General features: G+C 39.0%; 1 protein-coding gene across 6 annotated transcripts in view; it reads left to right on the forward strand.

Moving 5' to 3' along the window:
- The window catches only part of ANKS1B (ankyrin repeat and sterile alpha motif domain containing 1B), a 1,034,668-nt gene that overhangs the window by 423,372 nt on the left and 587,467 nt on the right, over positions 1–23,829 (forward strand). For all 6 annotated transcript variants that reach the window (XM_040980136.1, XM_040980153.1, XM_040980163.1 and 3 more), the window contains exon 12: positions 14,045–14,225. In XM_040980136.1, coding sequence (XP_040836070.1) covers positions 14,045–14,225 — 181 coding nt within the window. The remainder of the gene's footprint in view (positions 1–14,044; positions 14,226–23,829) is intronic.

Consider the following 23,829-nt stretch of genomic DNA (forward strand, 5'->3'; position numbering starts at 1 on the left):
GGATTTCTCAATTTATTTTTGTGTGCTTTTGAGTAATCATGTAATCGTTTTCCGCCATTCTTTCTCAGACCAGTCTCTTTGTACTCACATCTTCATGTTGAAGAGTTGTGTTCCTTTTGAAGATCATAATGTCTTCCTTATTTTTCTTCTTTGTGTTTCTGCATTTATTTTTAGACATCTCTATAAGGCCTTTTGGTTCTCTCCTTTGGTGGATTTTATCATAGAACTGTGTCTCTGTGACTTAGTGAAATGACTTTTCCTTCCGTGGATATCCAGAGGTGTGTTCTGGTTGGAGTCAGTATACTCTGGTCATTGCTTGAGTGTGAGGTGAGAGGCCCAGGTTGATCACAGTGCATCTCCTTGTGAGCACGTGGGAGATGAGGATCTGGCTGTTAACCTCTATCTTCTTGAACTTTATCTTGGTAGGTCATATGAATCCAGAAAGTTTGCATTTCTTTAAGGTTTTCAGATTTATTAGCAAACAGTTCCTCATAGTGGTTTCTTGGGTCTAAATGCAGTTCATTTCTACTTTTGAGTTTTTTACTATTCTTTTTTTCTTGCTAGTCTGGCTAAAAGCTTGTTAGTTTTATCATCCCCAAAGCCAAGTTTTTGTTTTGTTGGGGTCTTTTGTAATTTTTCTTTTAGCTTCAATTTCATTTATTTCTGCTTTGATCCTTTTGAGTTCTTGCCTCCTGCTGATTTGAAGTTTGGAATGTTCTGTTTTTCTAAGTCTTTGAGATGTACCATTAAATATTTAATTTGAAATATTTCCTTTTTAAAATTAAGTACTTAATGCTATAAGCTTGCATCCTAATACTGCCTTTGCTGTATTCCCACAGGTTTTGCTATCTTATATTTTCATTGTCACTTATTTCAAGAAAATGTTTCTGTACTTTTTAGATTTCTTCAATGATCCATTGATAATTAAGTAGCATGTTGCTGCATTTTCAAGTATTTATGAGTATCCTATTGTTCTTCATGTGGATTTCTAGTTTTATTCCTTTGTGATCTGAGTACATACATGGTGTGATTTCAGTGTTTTTAAATTTTCTGAGACTTGATGTAGAGTCTGATATGTTGGCTATCTTTGTAAATGTTCATGTTCTGGTGAGAAGAATGGATATTCTATACATGCTGGGTGAAATGGTCTGTAAGCCTCTGTGGAGTCCATTTGTTCAACACTAGGATTCAACACCAGTAAATAAGGATTTTTTGTCTAGATTATTTGTCTCTTGATACATGTGTTATCATTGTATTGCAGTCTGACTCTCTCTTTAGGTCTAATAATATTTGCTGTATATATCTGGGTGGTTTTATATTGAGTGTAGAAATACTTGTGATTGCATGTCTTTTGCTGAGTTGTATTTTTTTAACAAAATATGTGTTATATATTCCTACAGTTTTTTGTTTGTTTGTTTAAAATAAGTTCTATCGGGTATTAGGAGAGCTACAACTGCTCCATATGCCTGGTATATCTCTTTTCAAAACTCATTTTCAATCTGTGGGTATCTTTATGAAATGAATTTCTTGTAGGCAGCACATAGTAAGATTGTAGGGTTTTTTTGTTTGTTTGTTTATTCTTTTAATCCAATCTAAGTATTTAGGATGGTTAATTTAATCCATTTACATTCAAACTTAGTATTGGTAGATAAGAGCCCTCTCTGTTGGTGAGTTGAGTAGTGGCAGTGTCTCATGTTTGCTTCTAATGCAGGGCACTCTGAAGAATTCCTTGTAAGACTTGTCTGGTAGTGATGAATTCTCTCATTTTTTTATTGTCTAGGAAATATTTGATTTCTCTTTCACTTCTAAATTAGAGCTTTGCTGTATATAATATCCTTGATTCAATGTTTTTTTTTTTTTCTTTTAACATCTTGAATATATCACCCAACTGTCTTCTGGCCTGTAAGGTTTCTAATAGGAAGTCTGCTGTCTGATTGTTTTTGTTTTTTTAAATATGTAAATTTATACTTTACTCTTACTGTCCTTATAGATTTCTTTTTGTCTTTAACTTTTGACAGTTTCACTACAGTATGCGCTGGAGAAGCTCATTTTGATTGATTCTGTTTGGGACTCTTTGAGATTCTTGTATCTAGATGTCCATATCTAAATACTTGGGAAATTCTCAACTGTTATTTCATTTAGTAGGCTTTCACTACCTTTTTTCTTTTCTTCTCCTTCAGGAATACCTATAATATAAGTATTGCTTCATTTCACATTATTCCATATTTCATGAAGACTTTATTCTTTTTAATTCACCTCTCTTTTGGTCTGATTGGATTATTTCAGGAGTCTTGTCTGTGAGGTCTGAAATTCTTCTGCTTGGTCTTTTCTGCTGTTAAAGCTCTCAGCCCTATATATTTTTTATTTTCAAAATTTCTATTAGTTTCTTCATAATTATTTCTTGTTCTTTAGTAATATTTTTCATGTTACTCATCAATTTTCTTACTTCTTCAATCTGCCTAGAGTACTAATTCTCCTGCTTTTGATTGAATTTCCTTACAATCATCATTTTAACTTCTTTGTCATTTCATAGATTTTGTTAAGTTCAGGATCTAACTTTGGAGAGTTACTGTGCTCTTTTTCAAGTGGCATGGAACCTTTCTTCTTGTCTCCTGTGTGCCCATGTTGACATATGACCATCTGATGTAATTGTCCTTTCTTCTTTAGGAAGTACGTTTTAGAGTTTATGCGTTAGCTGGAATGCAGGGTATCATTTGCCTTGATGCTTTGGTTTTGTTTCTAGGTAAGCCAATGGGTGTAATCTCTAAGTGGTTTCCTTTGTCTTAGTAAGTGTCAGCTGTCTCCATAAGTGGCACAGTGGTCCAGTCTGCCAATAATCAATAGGAATACATGTGTGGTTTTAGATGAACAAAGGTGTGTATCCCTAACCAACAGGGAATTTGGTATCGGCTTCCCTGGTGAATGTTCTTGGTGCTAAGATACACAAGGGTGGCTGCTCCTCATCCCATACAAAAGCCTGATGATGCTGGGTTCTATACATCATCTGCCATGGCCCAAGGACCTTGTAATACAGATGGACCGCTCCTCGGGTCTCAGTAGGAGAATCTAACTGGTACTGTGGCCTTTAACACCAATAGTCCCAACCACACAACTAGACAGCATGAGATGAACTCTATTTCAATCCTAAATGGTAACTACAAGTTACAGTGTAGACTTTACTCTATACGCTAGGGACCTAGAGAGGTAGAATGCAGGTAGGTTCCTTCTGTGCCTCCTGTACAGATTCCAGTACCATTGAGAAAACCAGAACTAATGCCACAGTTCTTGTGTCACAGAGTATACTGGGGTCACTGCCCAGATCTCCCAGGATGGGAGTGAATTGTTTTTGTCTGGTGTAGACCTCCAGAACCACATAGAGTGAGTGAGTATAGTTCTGGAGCTAATGACCAAAAACTCCCACCTTTGCAGAATACAGGACATCTTCTGACTCTGATTAAGATGCTTGTAAGAGAAGGGAAGTGCACTGTGTGACTTTTTGCTGCTCAGTATTATGCTTCCCATGGATGGGAAATGGGAGGAAAAGAAAGCAACAAGGCTTCCCCACTGGCTTCCACAGTCATGCTCAGATCTCAGTCAGATCTCCACGGTGAAGTAAATGACAGTGAGTGACCACAATGCCCTTTCAGCTAAAATGGAGAGCAGCTGGGTGTGCAGCCAGTCCTCCTACCTTGAGGTGGTCAGATGGTGAGAGTAGCTCAAGGCTGGCAGCTGGCTGCATGTGACATCTCAGATCTCTCCTGTCCCACAGAGCCTTCACTGTTCTCTTTCACTCTTCGCTAGTCATTTGTATCAACCAGTCCTGTGGAAAGATAGCCTTTCTTTTGTTGCTTTGGTATCTCAGAGCAGCATAAATTAGTGTGACATTATCTTATTCAGCTATCTTGCATTGCTTTCTCATGTTTTCTTTATTACGCTAGATTTCATCCTTTTAATAAGCATCCAGAAATAGGTATAATTATAACTACTTCCTAAACCGATTTGTATTTAAACAGAATGGAAACTTTTTTTATTTAAAAATGAGCTAATAATAAAATTTCTCCACTATTTGTTTAAAGTTGAGGCTGGATATAAGATGGGACTACAAGAACATTATGTATTAATATAGAGAACTGATTTTGTACATTTCATAGGTACTGTTCTAAGGAGACATCCTTATTTCCCTCCCACTGCTTCCCTCAACCACCCTCCTTTCCCTTCTTGTTTTTCTTTCATTTTTATTTATTTATTTACTTACAGGAAATTTTATTTGTGAAGGGACCAGGTAAACAGGGAAAGAAGAGGGAAGGAGAAAGCACGTCGTAAGAGACAGCTGGGAGGTGGGTGCTGCTCGAAAGGAGAGAGGAAGAGACACCCATTTTTCTTTAGTTTTTATAATGAGATTTTCAGTCCATACACTTGCTTCAGTACTAACGCTCATTGTCAACAAGTGAACATGAGGAAGACCACAGATCCACAGGAGCGTAAACAAGGGCTAAAACAATAATCATAAGATGACCTTTTAATTTCTGTGCATTTTTGTTTGATATTAACTGTCCTAGAAAGGATGATATTTGTCTTTTGAGAACTTGCTTATTAATTTAACATGATACGTTTGTGGTTCAATTCTCATCTGAAACCTTTGACACTAGTCAGTTGTGCCAACCCTTTCAGTGATTTTTGAAGCTTAATTGTTCTTCTCTGTGCTCTGTTTTCCTCTTAGCCAATAATTCCCCCCTCACTTCACACAGAAACCGGAAATAATCGATGAGGGATTACTTCTATTTTTTGTTATAATTGTTTTTTGAGCCTCTCTGAATCCCTCCCTTCTACCTTTATCCTGTCACATTAGAGATATCTCTCTAACCCTGCAGCATATTCCATTTCTGGTCTCTGAATTCCATCCCCCTACTGTTGTAGGATGTTTTGATGCAAAGCATGGCAACAGCTTCATTTCTTGTCTCACACAAAAGAACTTTCTTGCAGACAAACTCTAGTTTCAAAGCAAGATTTATTAGGGGAAAAAAAAGGTGGGGGAGGGGGGATGGCTCCTGCCATGATGGCAGGAGGGGGCTCCATGTGTCCAGAGGAAAAAAAAACCCAGACCTCCTGCCATAGAGGTCAAATCCACCTGTTAAGCTGAAAACCTATGTCCCAGCTTCCCCAACAATATAAGTTATCCTAAGAGACATGCAAAAAAACAACCTGGACACACAAAACTGCAGGCATTCACCTTTCACTGGCTTCTCTGCACACACTCCACTACTGCTAGGCCTCACCTCTCCTGGATCTCCCGATAGCATGCAAACCAGAAATAACATATCTCAGCAGTAAACAGAGGGAGAGGAATACAGACACACGGAGGCCATGCTCAGGGGATTACCTGTCCTGGGTAGGGCCAGAGCAAAGAATACACCAGACCAGGAACAAAAGAGAGCCCAAGCCCCTCTTTCATGAGACTTTACAGGGGCATGTGAGGAGTTCTGTCCCCTCTCAGCTGAAAGGTGAGAGTCACAACTCCAAGGTCGTAGGGGGGAGTGGGTAAGGGCTTCCTAAGGATGGGCATTCCATTGCTGTTAGGCCCCACCTTCAGGACAGAGGGCAAGGGACACAGCCACATTCCATTTGCCCACTTGTCAATGGGTGCTGGCTATTACTGGCTGCAGCCCTTAAGAGTACTTATCTTCAAACTGACCCATTTTAAATCATTCTACACGGGTATTTATGTTACCACACCATTCTAATTTAAACTTTAACTGTTGGAAGGACAATGTGAATCTTTCCAGGGAGGAGCCAGAGCTAGTTGCAATTCCTCCAGGAAGGCTGCAGGAGCAGTTAATATGGAAATGAAGAGACAGGAAATTCTCTAGTCTGCAGCTTTAGAGACTAGATCAAAGAAAAATGCTTTTTTCCTGGGGCCACTCTCCAAATGGCCACAATAGCCAAAGCTGAGCCAATCCTTAGCCAAAAACTGGGAGCTTCTTCTGGCTCTCCCCAGTGCTTGCAGGGACCCAAGGATTTGAGCCATTCCCCTCTACTGCTTTCCCAGACCACAGCAGGGAACTGAATCAGAAGTGGAGCAGCTGGGACATGAACCAGAATGCATATGGGGTGCTGGAACCACAGACAAAGGCTTTCCTGCTGCACTGTGGTGCAGGCTCCAAATTTTCCATAAACTTTATGATGCCCCCTTGTAATTCTTCAGTTTGTATTATGAGGCTGATGTTACACTGATTTTAAAACAGATGGTATATATGCACACATCTAAACATATACACGCACATTACCAAGCAGTGTCACTCATGAATGCAGAATAAAAACTGTTCTTAGCAATATATAAAAGTAATATATGCTATATATATATATATTGCAACATATCAGCAATATTAAAAGTTAGCAGTATATGAAAGTAACTATGCATTGTCAAATGAGATTCACCTCAGGGATGTAAAACTGGTTCATTATTTGAAAATTATAAATAAAATCCACACAATCCTATTCATTGATGCAGAGGAAACTCATAAATTTATGGCAGAAAACAAAATAGTACAGCGAACCTGGGAAACAGTTTGGTTATTTCTTAAAGTATTAACTACTCTGTCACCTCAAATTTACAAAACTAATCCTTTATCCCAGTAAATTGAAAGCATGTTCACTCTAGAACATATATCGAAATATTTTTAGCAAAATCATCCATAACAGCTGAAAATTGAGATTGTAAGGAGTGATTTGAACATGCCACCCTAGACCCGGCACCATTTCCTCCTCCTCACAGCTCACAAAACTCACGCTGGTCCATCTGCCCACCAATCAGATATAACCAGCATTTCACCTGAGAATCCCACCTTCAATCTCTCCCGGCCCCTCCCCCAAACCCGCCTACTTACCAATCATCCTTAGGCGATCATTTGTGACAGTCTCAGGCACCAATCCCCTCGGTGCCTGCCCTCAATCCCTCCCAAGCCCCTGCTCCCCACACCTTGTGGGCTCACCTGAATGGTGTAAAGAGCCCGTAGGTGCTGCTGCCTCTCTGGCTCTCTCCCTCTTTCTCCTTGTTCTCTCCTTTCTCTCTCCCACCACCCCTTGTTCCTGCCCTGCTGGAATAAATCTCCTAAAGTACCTCCTTGTGTCTTGGTGTTTTCGGCTCACTGTGAAAGAACTTGACTGCGGGAATTAGCTGAACTAAACAACGTAAGAACTTTAAGTGCTTTTAAATAACTAATAGAAATCATTCCAAAAAGCCCTTCCACATCTATACCATTGCATACTACCCAACCTAAAGAAATAGCTGGCTGGGACAGCTGTTTGGCACCATGACTGAAGTTCCTGAATCCTTAACTAGTGCCTGGGTTTGAGCAGCACCTCTGCTTGCAGCCCCAGCTTCCTATTCGTGCATACCCTGGGAGGTAGCCGACAGTGGTTGAAGTATTTGTGACTGTGCTATACACGTGGGAGACTGGGACTGAGTTCCAAGTTCATGTCTGTTGAAGACTTTAAGGGACTAAACCAGGAAGTGGAAGATCTTTCCCTTTCCTTCTCTCCTGTTCTCCTGCCTTTCAAATTAAATGAAAGTAAATACATATTTTTAAAAGGAGCAAGCTGTTGATGCATGTAACACCTTGGATAAATCTACAGAAAATTATACTGAGAAAAGCCTTCTGAAAAGACTACATAACCATGTGAATCTATAATGTTCTTGGCGTGACCAAATTCTGGAAGAATAGAACAGATTAGTGTTTGCCAGAATCCAATGAGGAGGTGAGGGGCAGGAGAGACGTAAGCATGGCCATCAAAGGCAAGAATGGGGATCCTTGTAGCTATACCCTTGTTCTGTTTCTTACCATGGCTGTGAGGTTGCACCATAGACATGTGAGATGTTACCACTGGGGGAAACAAGAAAAAGGAAGTACCAGGTCTGTCTGGATTACCTATTCCAACTGCATGCATATTTGTGGTTATCCACCCATCCCCCCCAAAAATACCGTGGCTGGCATTGTGGTGGTGTGTGTGAAGGAGCTGCCTCCAATGCCAGCATCCCAGCTGGGTGCTTGTTTATGTATTGGCCGCTTCACTTCTGATTCAGCTCCCTACCAATGGCCTGGGGAAAACAGCGGAAGAGACTCAAGTGTTTGAGTCCCCTGTCACCCACTTGGGAGAGCTGGATGAATACCAGCCTGACCCACTGTGGGCTGTTAAAACCATCTGAGGAATGTAACAGTGGATGGAAAAATATCTCTTTGTCTCTCCATCTCTCTCTCTGTACTCTGCCTTTCAAAAGAACAAATAAACCTTAAAAATATATGTAATAAAAATTTAATTAGAAGTATATTTTAAAAATCAATGCTCATCCTTTTTTTCTTTGGTAAAAATTCCTTTCTTGCACCCACATGGTAATCATGCTTCCTATTTTGGCAGCTCAGAACATATCTTCCATAATCCATTGCATAATTACGTCCTGCTGTTCTTAAAATGAAACAAATCATTTAAAAAATTTTTAAAAAGATTATAGAGAAAATAAAGTTGGTCTTATTTTTAATTTTGGATACATTTGAATTTGATAAAAGCATCCATGAAATATTAATGTGTAAACATTTGAAGTACCTAATTCTAGCCAAGACTGTCTTAATTCTGAAAGGAGCTTCCACGAGGGCAAACTCCATGGTTTGGAGGCCCAGATATTCTTCAGTTCCTCAATTTCTACACTGATTCCAGAGTCACTTAACGTTGTTATTGACAGAAACAGCCAAGACCCTGATGCTGCCATTCTGTCATGTCTGTTGTAGTCTTTTCACGGCATTTTTAATTACTTATTTGGAGAAATTAATTTGTATGAGCAACCAAATTCAATTAAAGAAGAGTATTGCAGATTTTTCCATTTTAAAAACTTTGTACTCATGTTCATGTATGTTAAATGCAAAGAATATACTAACAGTTTTATAACCCATTTCTCTTAGTAAGATATAAATATATATTAAATCATAGCCAAATGTCCTTATATTAAATAATGAAATGAATCTAAGAGATTAAAGCTTAAAATATAAAGATTTTAAAGTTTTTATCCTTTCCCATAATAAAACATCAAATGAATATAAATGCATAATACATAGCAAAATTCAATTCTGTTCCCATTTTGTACCTACTTCTATTTTCTTTCTACACCTTTAGAAGTAATTGCATCTGGGAAAACAACAGCATGGGGAAGGGCATTGTGCTGAATCACAATTTGGGATGCCTCAGCCTATGTTAAAGGGGTTAGAGTCTCCTCCCTCTGTGCTTTCTATCCAGTGTTTTGCTAATGTACCTGGAAGGCAGGTGATGCTGAAATGAAATGAGTTCCTGTTAGCCAGGCAGCCAGGTGAGAGTCCTGGATGAAGTTCATGGTTCCTGGATTCAGCCTCTCTCAGCCCCAGTTATTGTAATCCTGTGTTTTATTTTTTTAACTTTCTAAAAGATAAGTTTATTTTGGTACATACAAAAAATTGAAACCCGTGCATATCCAGTTCTCCAAAAAGTTCACAGAGATGCATATTATGAGAAAGTTATGCAAGAATTTAATTATTTGTACCAAAATAGCTTTACTTTTAATTTCATTGTCCCATAATCTTTTTGAAGTGCCCTCACAGTCTGTTCTTAATTTTATGAGTACAATGACCTCCCAAATGTTTCTTAGGAAGCTCATTAAATAGTCTTCGTACTGTTAATTCTGTCTTCTCAGAGGTTGTTCATTTTGTTCATTGAAACTGATTTCTCTCTATGTGGTTGTTAATCTTCCATCAAAAATTAATAGTTATTGGTGAATCATTCCTCTAGATACCGCCCCAACTCCCTCTCCTTCCTCTATCCTGACACCAGTAGCTTCGATAGAGTCTTTGCCATAACCAGACAATTATTGCCATCCAAACCCAAGGACTTCATTTTAATGGCGCTAATCACTCTGTTGCCATGGATAACCATGCCTTCTGCTGAAAGGCTAATGCTTTTTCACCGATCTCTACCAAGACTGTCAAGCCCACCCAGTTTTCCAACAATATTGTCTCTTCTCCCATCAATGTTGATTTGTAGATTTCTTCCCCTGTTTTGTGTAAACCCTTACCCTTCAGAACTGCTTAAGTGCCTCTGATGATGGTGTTCCATATTTCCTCCACTGCTATTGATTTGTTCCTGAGTTATTCCTATTGCCATTTAAAGTCCATGTATAGAGGGAGAACATGTAAATTTTTGGAATCTTATTTAACACCCTAAAATCCACACACTTTTTTATACTTTTCTGTCTTGACCACTTTGCAAACAGTGTGTTGGAATGGCTCTGATGAAGCTCAAACATTCATTGAAGGTTGGTAATACTATTTTTTTTATTACAGAGATTATACAAACTAAACAAAATTTGTATTTCTCCTCAGTAAAAGAAGAGAAATTCTAGCAGATTGCACATGTTTGTCATGAATTTTGTGTTAGTATGAGTAGATGTAGAACTTTATCTTCAGGCATTCGAAATAACATTCTACAGACAGAAAAAGAAAGTGTTTGGTCCTTATGAGGGCCTATTGGATGTGTGGGAATATTGAGAGAAGCAGCATTCTCCTCGACTCTTGAGATTTGCTGTGTCATTTAACCCTCTAGTGTTGGTTTTAAACACAGTTCTTATGCTTTTAATTTTACAGACTTGAGATTCAGAGATAGCAGTTACTCAAATCTGCTATTGTAGCAGGAAAATGGTCATAGACAATAAATGAATGGCTTGGTCAAGTCACAATAAACAACTTTACCAACTGTAAAATTTGAGTTTCATACACTTTTCACGTGCCACTCAGATTATTCCTTTTCCTTTTTTAACTATTAAAAAAAATGGGGAGCAGGTTTTATTAGCCTAGCAGCTAAGACCCCAGGTTGGATAGCCAGTATCCACTATTAGAGTTCCTGGGCTTGAGTGCTGAGGCTGCTCCTGCTTCCAGCTTCCTGCTAATGTATATGCTATGTACTAGCAAGCGATAGCACAAGCCATTGGGTCCCTGCCATCATTTTGGGAAGCCTGGATTGAGTTTCTAGGTCTTAGCTTCAGTCTGACACAGCCCTGGTCATTTTGAGCAATTGGTAAATGGGTGGGAAATCTGTCTTTTTTATTTCTCTCTCTTAAAGATACCCATAAAGGTTGTATATATGCACATGTACGTAAATGCTGAGAACAGTGTTATAGCTCACAGGCTTTACAGAGTAGTCAGAAACCTGAATGTGGCCCATGAACTGCAGTGTATGGACTCATTACTAACACATAATGATTCTCATTTTCTGTCGTCTCAGATGCTCAGAATGCTTTGGGCATTTACTTCCTGTTCAGCATTTCTTATGCTGGCTGGTAATGACCAACAAACCATTCTGAGAAAGAAAATAGAAATGAGAACAGGTGATTTATGAATGCCCAGTAGCTTTCTTTTAGAATTTCTGTTAGTCTTACTTACTTTTTCCAGTTATTTCTTTGAAGCTATACCACAAAGGGGTTACAGTACTCTGATTAAAGGGGCTTACCATGTGTACTTGAATGGATGTATAATGAATTGTCTAAGCTGAATCTATATAAACACACATTTCATACAGGATAGCAGTATGAATTTGCATTATGCACACACATAAATATATCTTTTGACATTCAGCCAAATGAGAAATCTGTGTGTGACCTTAGATTTCTCCCTAAAAATGAACCTTCATAGCCAATCAGATGGCAAGTGCTAAAGACCTAACTGCCTTTGCATCCCCTAAAAGCATCTGCTGTCTCCAACCTTGCAGCTACTCTTTTGCTTCAGGATTACGTCTTGATTGGACATAGGGTAACTACTTTCCCTTCCTTTATCCAACCCTGACAAATGTATTCTTTAAAGCACTGAAGTGATTTTATTTAAAATATAAAGCCACCTAGGACATGCTCTTGCTGGAAACTTAGTGGCTTATTAAAATTTTGAGGTTAATAACCATGCTCCTTGACACCAACCCCTCCAACTTGCAGCCTCATCTCGTAAATGCGTGGCTGCCTTCACAGATCCTTTCCTGTAATCATATCAAACTACTGGTAGTTTTAAGATTTCCCTTCTCTCCTCTTTAATCTGCCTATGACCTTGGCCTCATGACGGTTTCTGATCCTGTCTGTAATGTGGAGGCTTGCCATGTATTTGTCTCATTATATTAAATGCTGCTAATATAGTATAGTTCATATTTCTGTACTGAAATATAATGATTGGATTAATTGTCTCTTCCCTTAAACATCATCCCTCTTTCCATTTCAATTCTGTAGTCACCAGAGAACAGGGGGAATATCTTACTTTCTTGTCATTATCACCATGTTTACCATGCAGTTTAATATGCACTGAGTAAATATCTGTAGAATGAATTAAATTCAGCAGAATTTTGTTTTCATGATTGCATAATGGATTTTTATTTTACTGCAATAAAACTTGTGGGGTTAGGGTTCAGAAACATGTATTTTAAAAAGGGGTCGTATACCTGAGTTGATCTGACCTTTATAAAATTGATGGGAGGAACATTATAAAATTTAATCTGTTGCCTGTACTTAAAGTGAAATAAATTCACAATACAGAATAATAAAGCAAAACTTAGAATGGTGGACACCATCAGAATCAATGTCATACCTCACTCATTTTAATTACTGCTGTACAGTCTGGTAGGAATGATATTGAATGTGAAATTGAGATTCAGGAGCTCCAAGGACAGATGTTTCATGAGGAATCAAGCTTGACACTAAGCTCTGCTCTTTTATACTTTAAAAAAAAACTGACTCTTGTATGGGTAGTCATTTGAATTCTGTAACTAAGTTAGTGTCCCATAATAATAAATGACTTGTACTTTCTTATATAACAATATTTATGACTCTCAGCCTCCTTCATAAATATATTCCAATGGTAAAAGAATAGAGCATATTGTTTATATAATGTGTAATTTAGAATTGTGTAAAATGTAAATGTTTTCTACATGTCTATTTTAAAATATAGACTAAATGATATCTACTTATTAAAAGAAAAACATGATGAGCTGGATGAGGCAGGATAACTGAGCATTTTTCAAGAAAATAGTCTGTTGAAATATAGGGATTAACAAATATTTGAAGGGAGTGAAAATGCTGGGAAAAGTAAAGTACAGAAACTATTGTGAAATATTTACATTGAATCTCTTGTAACATCATAAGCTATCATTAATATCTCGGTAACAGAAATAAGAGTATAAAGTATCACTTGGCTTGGTTTTGGAGGAACCCATATACATCTGAGAGAAGAAAAGATTGCAATTTTTCTGAAAGCCAATGGTAGAAATTCTACTAGGTAGGAGAAAAAAAGTAAAGCTCATAGGGAGGTACAAAAAAGAAAATTGCCAAATATATCAATCTATCCTTGACAAAAGGTATATATACAATCAGCTTTTATGGCATGACTTTAACTTTCATATTTAAATTGACTTTTCATGTTATTTTCTCACTAATTTTTTTTAAATCAAAGTTCATTACAAATACCAAGTAGATTCTTAGATCCAAGAAAATGTTCTATATAACTTTGCTGAATTCTGATGATTAAATTCCTCCATGTGGTATTTAGGGACAACATTTAATGCCACCAATTCCTTGGATTCTACAAAGAGTCAAAAAAAGGCAACTGCCTTAATTATGCCTCAGTGTTGTAGGAGACCTTTGATTATTAGATTTTGTATCCTCAGGGTCTGCCAAATGCCAGATGCTTAGCAAAATGTTAGTTGAATGAAGTGTGGCTTAAACTTGAAACTTTCAAAATGGATCACTAAGAGAAATTCTGTAGAAACTGTGTCCATAGTTCTACAATCATTTGGGGGAAATTATGATACCATCTATACCACAGTCTCCTTTCATTCAATAATTTGTACTCATCGAATGAGCATTTACTATCGCTTTATAAAGTAAAATTGTGTTTTAGGTTAAAAGTACTCTGAAAGAAAATAAAAGCGACTTAGATTCATAGGAGAATGAGCTGGAATGCTATCATGTTAATACTTTTGTGCCACTCATTTATTTTAGCCTAAGCAACGAACATCCATTGTGTCTTCTCTGGATTTTCATCGAATGAACCAGAACCAGGAATACTTTGAAATCAGCACATCTACAGGGTGCGCAAGCTTTACTCCGAGCCCTCCTGTCAGCCCACACACCTCTGCAGTGGAAACCACAGAAGTCAAGAATGAGGGAAGTGACCATGCAGGTAATGTAGTGATGTTATGAAGCTGTTGTTTTTAATGTTTTAAGCCTTCATGGTTTAGAGAAATTGAAAGGAGTCTCTGCGCAGATTGCATGACTTTGCAGCTCACCTACTTGTGTTGCAATCTTAGGACTTGAGATTTTTTTTCAGAGTGTGGATATAATATTCTTTGGCAGTACAAATTGGACTTTTAGGAGTCAGGTATTCATTGGTTAATCTGTTAGTATTATGGTAGTAGACTGTCCATAGGCCCAGAAATGCTTTTCTTCTCTTGCCGTTTAGCCCCTGCCAATAGTGGTAGCATCTCAGCACACCCCTGTGTTAACAACCATCATGAGGCTGGAGACCTCTTATCAAGTATGTGTAGTAAGACATCACAGCCTGCTTAGTCCACAGAGTCCTTGGAGAGAATGGGGCTGGGGTGAGGGAGAAGTGGCAGGAGGGACCACAGCCCCAATAAAGACCCCTGGTTCCATGCCCTGATATGGCAATGTTTGCTTTGTTTGGAACAAAAGGCACTAATAACTAGTACAGCAAAGGGGCAAAAATATGGGAGTTGAAACCTAAAGAGTCTCTTCTTCTTCTAATTTACAGTAAATAAACCATTTAATTACCTTCCTTCAAAGAGAGATGATATTATATCCTAATATATGGACCCGGCACAATAGCCTAGTGGCTAAATCCTCACCTTACATCCACTGGAATCCCATGTGGACACCAGTTCTTGTCCAGGTTGTTCCACTTCCCATCCAGCTCCCTGCTTGTGGCCTGGGAGAGTGGTAGAGGATGGTCTAAAGCCCTGGGACCCTGCACCCACATGGGAGACCCAGAAGAAGCCCTGACTCCTGGCTTTGGGTTGGCTCTGCTACTTGTGAAGTGAACCAGCAGATGGAAGATCTTTCTCTCTGTTTCTGCTTCTCTCTATAAATCTGCCTTTCCAATAATATGTGTGTGTGTGTGTGTGTGTGTGTGTGTGTGTGTGTGTGTGTATATACACACACACATATATAAATTTATATATGTTTATATATAAATATATATACATATATATACATTTTTAAAACAGTATATGAACAATATGATATTTAGAATCCTAAAGTGTAGTCAGAATGGTATTCCATATAATCTTTGCTTAAAATGAGTATGTGGGGTCCAGCACGGTGACCTAGTGGCTAAAGTCCTCATCTTGAATGTGCCAGGATCCCATATGGGTGCTTGTTCTAATCCTGGTGGCCCTGCTTCCTGTCCAGCTCCCTGCTTGTGGCATGGAAAAGCAGTGGAGGATGGCCCAGAGCCTTGGGACCCTGCACCAGAGTGGGAGACCTGGAGGAAGTTCCTGGCTCCTGGCTGCAGATCGGCACAGCACCAACCATTTTGGTCACTTGGGGAGTGAATCATCAGAGGATCATCCTCTCTGTCTCTCCTCCTCTCTGTCTCTCTGACTTTGCAATAAAAATAAATCTTAAAAAAAATAACAATCGAATGAGTATGAGGATATGTAAGTACGTACAGGGCTTCCTGAAGTCCTTTAATGAGTCTACTTGTAATAGCACTAATACAAGCATTGCAAAACAGGAATATTTTCCTTGAAGGCAAAAAGAAGCTAAGGCTTTAAAAATAAGGAGAGTGATAAAATATACTTTCCATGGAAGTTGTAACCCAACTTTTCATGACAGCCAGTGTTATTTATAAAATGAGAATAAAAGTGGGCCGATACCATGTTTAAAATTTTTCAGTGACTTCTGGAATAAACTACAACCCATTGCCATGGCCAAGGGAGCCCCATTTAATGTGGTTCCCAACGGTCTCTTTACCTTTGGGAAACTCATCCTGGCTCTCACTGGCCTTTTCTGGGCATCCGACCCTGGAATTTTTTTAACTTTGGTTCTTTGGGTCTACTGTATGAGGCATCGGGTTGCCATCGGGTGTCAGGTGTAGACTCAAGAATACTCTCTTATAAAAACTCCCTAAATCAGCCATCTCAAGTAGAAGCCCTTCCTGCATGATAATAATGATACAAAAAGAAGAAACAAATGCTTAACAGAATTAGTGAGTCACTATTGTAGTCATTTTGCATGTACTGTTTTTAAACATCACAAATAGGTGTCATTACTTACAGAGAAGCAAGTATAGACACAAAGATGGTAGGTCACCAAATAATTGCCCATTAAGACAAAATTGGGAATCAAACCTAATGTGGAGTGCATGATCTTAACCATTTTTCCACGTTGGTCTAGCTACTTCCTGTTATTTTTTTTTTTTACATAGCTTTACTTACTATAAAAAATTATACTTACAATTCTTTTAGTTAATGGTTATAGTTTTTCTTCTTTCTAGAATGCGAGCTAGAATTGATGGGGTCCCTGTCAGACCACTATGTTTACTTATTGTCTATGAAACCTAAACTCACGTTATCATATAACATAGTGAGATGTGCAAAGTGAGGACAAGCAGAAGGAAAATATTCCTTCCTTCCCTCTGTAGATCTGCCTTTGAAATAAAAATAAATAAATAAACCTTTAAAAATGGAATTAAAGAGAAAGCTTGTTTTAAATGCATGCATAAAAATGGTCTTGGAAAATGGGTGATCGACTCTATCAGATGAAGCTGATGTGTTGAGTGCATGATGATTCATTTAAAATTGACTTGGATTTAACAATGTGGAAGTTATGGCTGACTCAGACAAGAGTAGTTTGGCTAGTGGGACAATAGCCCAGTGAAATGTACTTAGGGAATAATGGGAGAAGAGGATATAGAACAAGCATCAAATATCTTTCCAAGGAATGTCTTCAGAAGGGGATTTTAAATTTAAGTTTAGGATGGGCCATGCTAACCACGTGGAAGTTTCCATCCTAGAAAGGTGCGTGGGCAATAGGCATGTTATGGGAGCACATACTGCCGAGGGATCGTTGTTGAGAATCTGTGCAAGCTCTGATCTGATCATTTCCATTTTGTCCGTAAAATAAAAACCAACTTCAGGTGAAAGTACAGACCTCATGGGAAAAAAGGACAATATAAAAATAGTTGTTTCTTTTAAGAGACAGAATGATTGAACAAAGGAGGTATAGCACAACCAGTTGACACCATTAAAAAGCCATGGAAGCCCATCTTCACACACTGAAAGTGACAGACCAGTGTGGCTCTGTGTTTCTCTACAGCCTAGATGGAGGTGCAGGTGCAGAGTATTTGGACACTTATTCTTTTCTATGTGTAGGTTGTGGTTTTGCTAAATGGATTTGTGGAAGTAATTGAAAAAGCAAAGGGATATAAATGCAAAGGAGTGAACATAAATTTTATAGCAGAATTTAGCATGGAAGAGAAAAATAAAGAAATACACAGCAGTGAAAATCAATAGGACTTTTGGTTTGGAAACTCCAGGTGAGGTCAAAGTTTTGCTGGATCCAGGGTGCTGAAGAAGAAGCCTGGAATAAACAGGGACTCGTCGATTCGGATGCACATGGGAAACCAGAATGATTATAATTATTGGTAATGATAAGTTCTTCAAATTGTAGGAGTAGCTGCTAAGTTGACCTTGTCCCACACTGAACAGACTGAAACATAGTAATTAAGTCAATACAACAATTTCCTGGAAAAAAAATCTTTAATATTAAAAAAGACGCATTGAATTCTACCTTGATTTTCCTTTATAACATTTGAATTTATCCTCCCTTTTCTTTGACAGATTATGTTTATAAATCAACTTCACTCCACTTCTTCTAAACCTTGCCCCACTCTTCCTTTAAGAGCTTCCCAAGATTCTGCATGTGTTCCTTGTCTACAGTGTCTAACTGTAGAGAAGCGTTTCCATTCCAGGTTTCTCTCAAGGGACTTTCTCTGTCCCTGAACACCAGTAGATCTGGTTTCAGTAGAAACATCCAGATGCTCTGAGAAACCTCCTGTGTACCTGTCACTGACTGTTGAGGCTCCTCCGGGTTTACCAATGTGTCTTTTTGAGATTTAGGTAACAGTGTTTTTAAACAGAGGTGGTGAAAAATGTTGCAGTTCTGGATTTATTTCAAGGTTGGAGCCAATGAGTGGACTTTATGGAAGTGGACATAGAATATGTGAACATGAAAGTGATCAAAGATGGCAGTAAAGATTTTTAGCCCCTTTTGAATTCTGAAACAATTGAGTTGTTATCAATTGAAATGGGTAAGCAGAGCATTGGGCATTTTAATTTTTTTTCAAAGACGTATTTATTGATTTGAAAGGGAGAGTAAGAGAAAATCCTCCCATTTCTATTTTATTAAAGTAAATATCTTTTCATTCCATTTTCCATTAATTTTCAGAGTATTCCTGCTTATTAAATATATGTACATATATATAAGTATAAATACAGATTGCTCATGGGAAGGTGGAAATAATATCTTTTGTCTGGGTATATATGTATTTATTTGAATGTATTTTACAAATTATGAAAATAATGTATTTTATATTATAATTATATTATTTTTCTTTGCTTTTATTTGAAGTTTATAGCAGTTGTGAGATAGATGAGAGTACTGTAAATAAGTAGCGATTTCTGACAAGGTAACTGACCTTTCCTTGATTTAAAAACATAAGCAAATTTAATAAATTTCTAGATCATTTTATAAATGGTTGTATTTACAAAAAATTAATTAACCAAAATAGTCCTTGACAGAATACAGATAGATATGACATCAAACCTAGAATGTGTGCTGCAATACATTTTAGGTGAACCAACAAATTTACTTCCAAAATATTGACCCCTACAATGACAGGGTTTGGGCCAGGCCAAAGCTAGAAGCTTGGAACTCCATCCAGGTCTTTCATGTGTAGAGCAAGTGCCCAAGAACTTGGACGACTCTCCACTGTGTGCCCAGATATTTTCGCTGGAAGCTGGATTGGAAGTGAAGCAGGCAGGACACCAAGAAGTGTCAGGGATGGTGCCATCACAGCTGGCAGGTTAACTTTCCACCACAGTGCTGCCCCCTATATGTTTAAATTTGAAATGCTATTTCATATTTAAGCATTAATATTGAGTGGAGAGTTAAAACAATGATTTTCCAGTAGGACAAGGCAGGGTGGGAAGAAGTTGTGTGATAATTTCATGCTTATCAAAAATAAAGCTTGCATTGCAGTTAAATGGATTAAGTTGCCACCTGCAACACACTTGCAACTAGCATCCCATTTAGAACACCAGTTCAAGTCCCAGCTGTTCAGTTCATTCCAAATCAGCTCACTCCGAATGCACCTGGGAAACAGCAGATGGTGGCCCAATTACTTGGCCAGCATTAGGAGACTTGGATGGAGTTCTTGTCTCCTGGCATTGGCCTGGACCAGCCCTGACTCTTGCAGCCATTTGGTGAGTGAACGAAAGAATAAAGCACATTCTCTCTCCCTCCCTTCCTCTGTTCCTCCTTTCCTCTGTCCCACCCTCACTTTCAAATAAATACATGTATCTTTTAAATAAATAAAGGATATAGGTTTTAAAAGATTCATACACATGCCTATGATGAGTGATTTATGAATTCTAAGTCCCCCTGCACAAACATCCTGGAAAGATGTGCTGTGAGAACCTGAGACTCAACAGTAGTAGCAACAAATACTCCCTCTTTAAGGAAACATGTACAAAAAAACCTCTAAATAAATGAATAATTTTCGGATTGGCACCTATTCACGGGCAAGCCAACAACCCTGGGTTGCTAATGATCTCCAGGGCTTTTTTTGTGTGTGTTTTGTTGGTATGCAGCTTCAAGCCATCACCTCTTGCTGAAGAAAACTGATGGGAGAGGAAAATCTAAATAGAATAGAGTGGAAAAGTGCCTCTTTCCCAATGGGAGAAATCACAAAACCTAAATCCTTTAAGTGCTTGGCAGCAAAGGATGTTTTTCAGCAAAGGGGAAAGAAACACCTGAAGAGAGATAAAATTAGAACAGAGAGGATGGCCTGGACCTCTCACGCTGATCGGAGTTGACTGGAAAAGCAAATCAGGGCTCTCCTTTTAATTAGTTCACACGGGCTGCAAATAGACCTCCTGAAGCCGTGCCATCATTCTCATAGCAGCCACTGGACACCAGGAGCTGAGGGAGGCTTTGGCCTCCAGCCAACAAGAAGGCCAGAGACCGTCTGTGGAGGTGATCTTTAAACTAACAGGCAAAGATTCAGGTTGAAATGATACTGAGAAAATTAAAGGTTGGTGAGAATAATGCAGAATTGAATCACTAGAATTTATTTCCCTAAAAATATGCATTGAGAATATCAGCTGAATGATTGATTGCTAAGTTCTCTACTTTTCATAGATAGAAATGTTAATAATTGTAGAAGTTGATTTATTGAAAAGGCAGGCAGAGAAAAACACAGGGACAGACAGAGATCCCTATCTGGTTCATTCCCCAAACGCTTACAATATCTAGGACTGGATGAGGCCAGACCCGGGAGGCAAGAATTCAATACAGGTTTCTTTGTGTATGACAGGAACCCAGGGTGGCCAGGATCCCATCATCTTCTGACCCCCAACCTAGGCATGGGCTGGTAACTGGACTCAGAAGTACAGCTGAGACTGGAGTCCAGGCTCCTGTTACGGAATACAGGCATCCTAAATGACATGTGAATTCACAGACCCAAATGTGTGCCCCAATTAGATCAGAATTTTTAAACACCCTCAAATAGTGCATATCAAATATGAATGATATAAATTTCATTCTTACCAGATCTTGAAAAATCATGAATTGCCCTCCTGTGTTTTCCTTTTTCTTCTTTTCCCTCCGACATCATATTTCTTCCAGTGCTTTTTACGACACATTGTATATCACCCAGAAGACAAAACAGAGATCACCAGGTATTTGACTAAGAAAGGACACGTTGACTGCTTTTCAATACTTTTCATATGAAAATATCATGCGTAGTTTACAGGGAGATGTGGCTGGTTAGCACACACAGTGATGAAAGACTACTCTTTGCTAGGAAATAACAAATAAATAATAATGAATATCATTATGAGAAAGTTCAGGATGCTGAAGCAATGCCTAAGATGCTAATTAACCTCATCCTGGAAGAGCAGAGCCTGAAAAGCAAAGATGGAGGAATTAATTAGGCTAAGATGGGAATTCTTTAATAATATTAAAAATATATATCAGTGTTGTGAAATTTGTGTGAAACTGTAGATCAGAAAAAAACAGGAGAGAGAGAGAGAGAGATGGGTACCACAGGGGCTATGGGTCCAGAGGGAGAGGAACCTCTGTCAGGCAAAGCCCTGGTAAGCAACCTTGAGGGTTTTGGTCTCTGTGCCAAGAGCAATGAACGTCACTGACAGGCATTTTAACTGGAAAAAGATAATCTGATTTTCGTTTCATTCTCTGAAGAGTCATGTTCTCACTCTGAACTAGCAGCAGTGTTAGCCTCAGAGAGTGATGTCAGATGGCAGAGGTCACACACTTGACATTTGAGAGTAGACATTTGTTCAGAGAACAGCTATACCAGGGGCCTGAGAGCAGCTCAGGAAAAGAGGCAGGACAGCGGCCTCCACTTCAGGCCAAGGCTCTCTGTGTTGGACCTGAGCTCTTGGCTTCAAGATAACCTTGCCATACAACTGCCCATTTGGCTTTCAAATTAGCAGCCTTTTGACGCCACCTTCTGGAGGGCAGCGAAACCTCTTAGGTATCAAAATAGTGTAAGTGGGACTCAAGTTCTCACTGGTCCCTGTGGTACAAAACTATCCAGCTTGGTAGCAAGTAACCATTCCCAGATCTAGGTAGAGTATGAAGTGTAAATCCCTGCTTTCTTACGGTCCACCAGGATATGCCTCTTAACTCCACATGGTCTTAAGGCCAGACCCAGAAAGAAAAATTCAGAACACGCTTGTACATCTGTTTCCCTAGCTTCCCTATCTCAGTCTGCATTTTTGTTTAAGAAAGACTCTTCAAAATCTGATCTGTCCTCCTTCTTCCAGGGTTGGCCTCCGTGTTTCTGTGTAGTAATTGTTCAGGCCTAATTGTGATTGTTCCAGAGGAAGAGTTTGGCTGTTAAGTCTATTGATTGCCTAACTCATTTTCTCCTTCCCGAGGACATGGATTCTCCAGGGCCACCTGCGGTAGAAGAGGTTGCAAATGTAACACAATTTAAACATGAAAATACCATTCCCATTGTATTAAGCCAGTAGCTCTGATTGAAAAGTACTCAAATGCAGCATATACTTTGTTGATGGATGTTCTTACCCATCTAAGAATGTGATGGGTGTAGGTGTGCTCATCTTTCCACCTTCTTGCCTCTACAGAGATAAGAATGCAGAGCAGAGGCACACATACAGTGCACACCTAAGGGTAGGATTTGTTTGAGAGCATGCACATCCATTCATGTGTGAGTGTGTGCAAGAAAAATGCCCCCTCCCATGTTATCAGTCTCTTTGGTAAGATGGGAGTGGAGTCTGGGCAGAGTCTAGTGGTGTGTGTGAGATTTTCTGGGGTTTTCATGGCGTCTCCATATGGAGTTTAAATCCCACATGGCTGTCATGATGTCACCTCCTTCCTGGGCCTGTGTGCTACAGGTGCATCTTTGGAAGATGGGCATGTTAAATTGCCAGGTAAGGGCTTATATTAAAAACAACGCATTGCTGGCAATAATTCCAGTTCATCTATCCACACCTAATCTCCTTGGCTGGTTCTCCAAGTCAATAAGTGTGGCCATTATTATTATTATTAAAATTATATTGTTACAGTAGTTTAGCAGTTTTAGGCAGTTAGCAGGGCCTACTCTCAAGACTTCAGCACAAATGCAGAGCAGGCAGGTGCTCATGAGCCCAGCAGGCACCAGGAAACCCCACAGGCAGGTTCACGTGCTGATGAGCAGGGCTGGAATTTCTGTTTACTTTGCACCCCACTTTCCTGTGTGCTGGGTTTGGAGGGCAGGGGAAGCTAGTAGGTATGCCACCTGCTAGGGAGAGCCAGGGCTCAGCAGGTGCAAATCCATCTAAAGTTACAGCAGAGGTGAGGAAGCAGCAGTTCCACAGAGCATTTGCGTTGAAAATCTAAGTTGTAAAAAGAGAGAGAGAGAGAAATTTAATCTTGTATTTTTTCTTGTTTTTGCTTTCCTGTGTTTGTGGAGGTATAACTACGTTGTTACTGAAATTTTCCTTGAGATTCAGATTCATTACTACATAAATCTTCTCTCTCATTACCTTGTCTACTATCATTTGCATGCTAGTTTTTCCTCTCCTGATTCTCTCATCCAGGCTGTTTATATCTCATGAAGAATCTCTATCTATTATCAGTTATACATGTGATCATTATAGCTACAAGCAAATATGTGGGAGAAAGGCTGACTGTAATTAAGAAGAAAAAAACATAGAAAACATTCTTTGGTATTTCCAAGTCTGTGCTTTAGAGGAAATCCCTTCTCTATCCTGAATTGAAAACAGTTTCCAGGGGCTGCTTTAGTGGCATAATGGATTAAGCCTACATGTTATCATCCTTATGGACCACGGTTCAAGCAGCACAAGCTCTGCTTCCAGACCAGCCCTATGCTGACTGCCTGGGAAAAGCAGTGGAAGATGGCTCAGTCTTTGGGTTCTACCACGCACGTGGATGACCTGAATGCAGTTCTTGGGTCACCCACCCCTGGATGTGACTGTCATGTGGAGAATTCTCAC

Source organism: Ochotona curzoniae, unplaced genomic scaffold, assembly GCF_017591425.1.
Source record: "Ochotona curzoniae isolate NIBS_2020 unplaced genomic scaffold, NIBS_Ocur_1.0 contig_1014, whole genome shotgun sequence".
Taxonomy (NCBI): Eukaryota; Metazoa; Chordata; class Mammalia; order Lagomorpha; family Ochotonidae; genus Ochotona; species Ochotona curzoniae.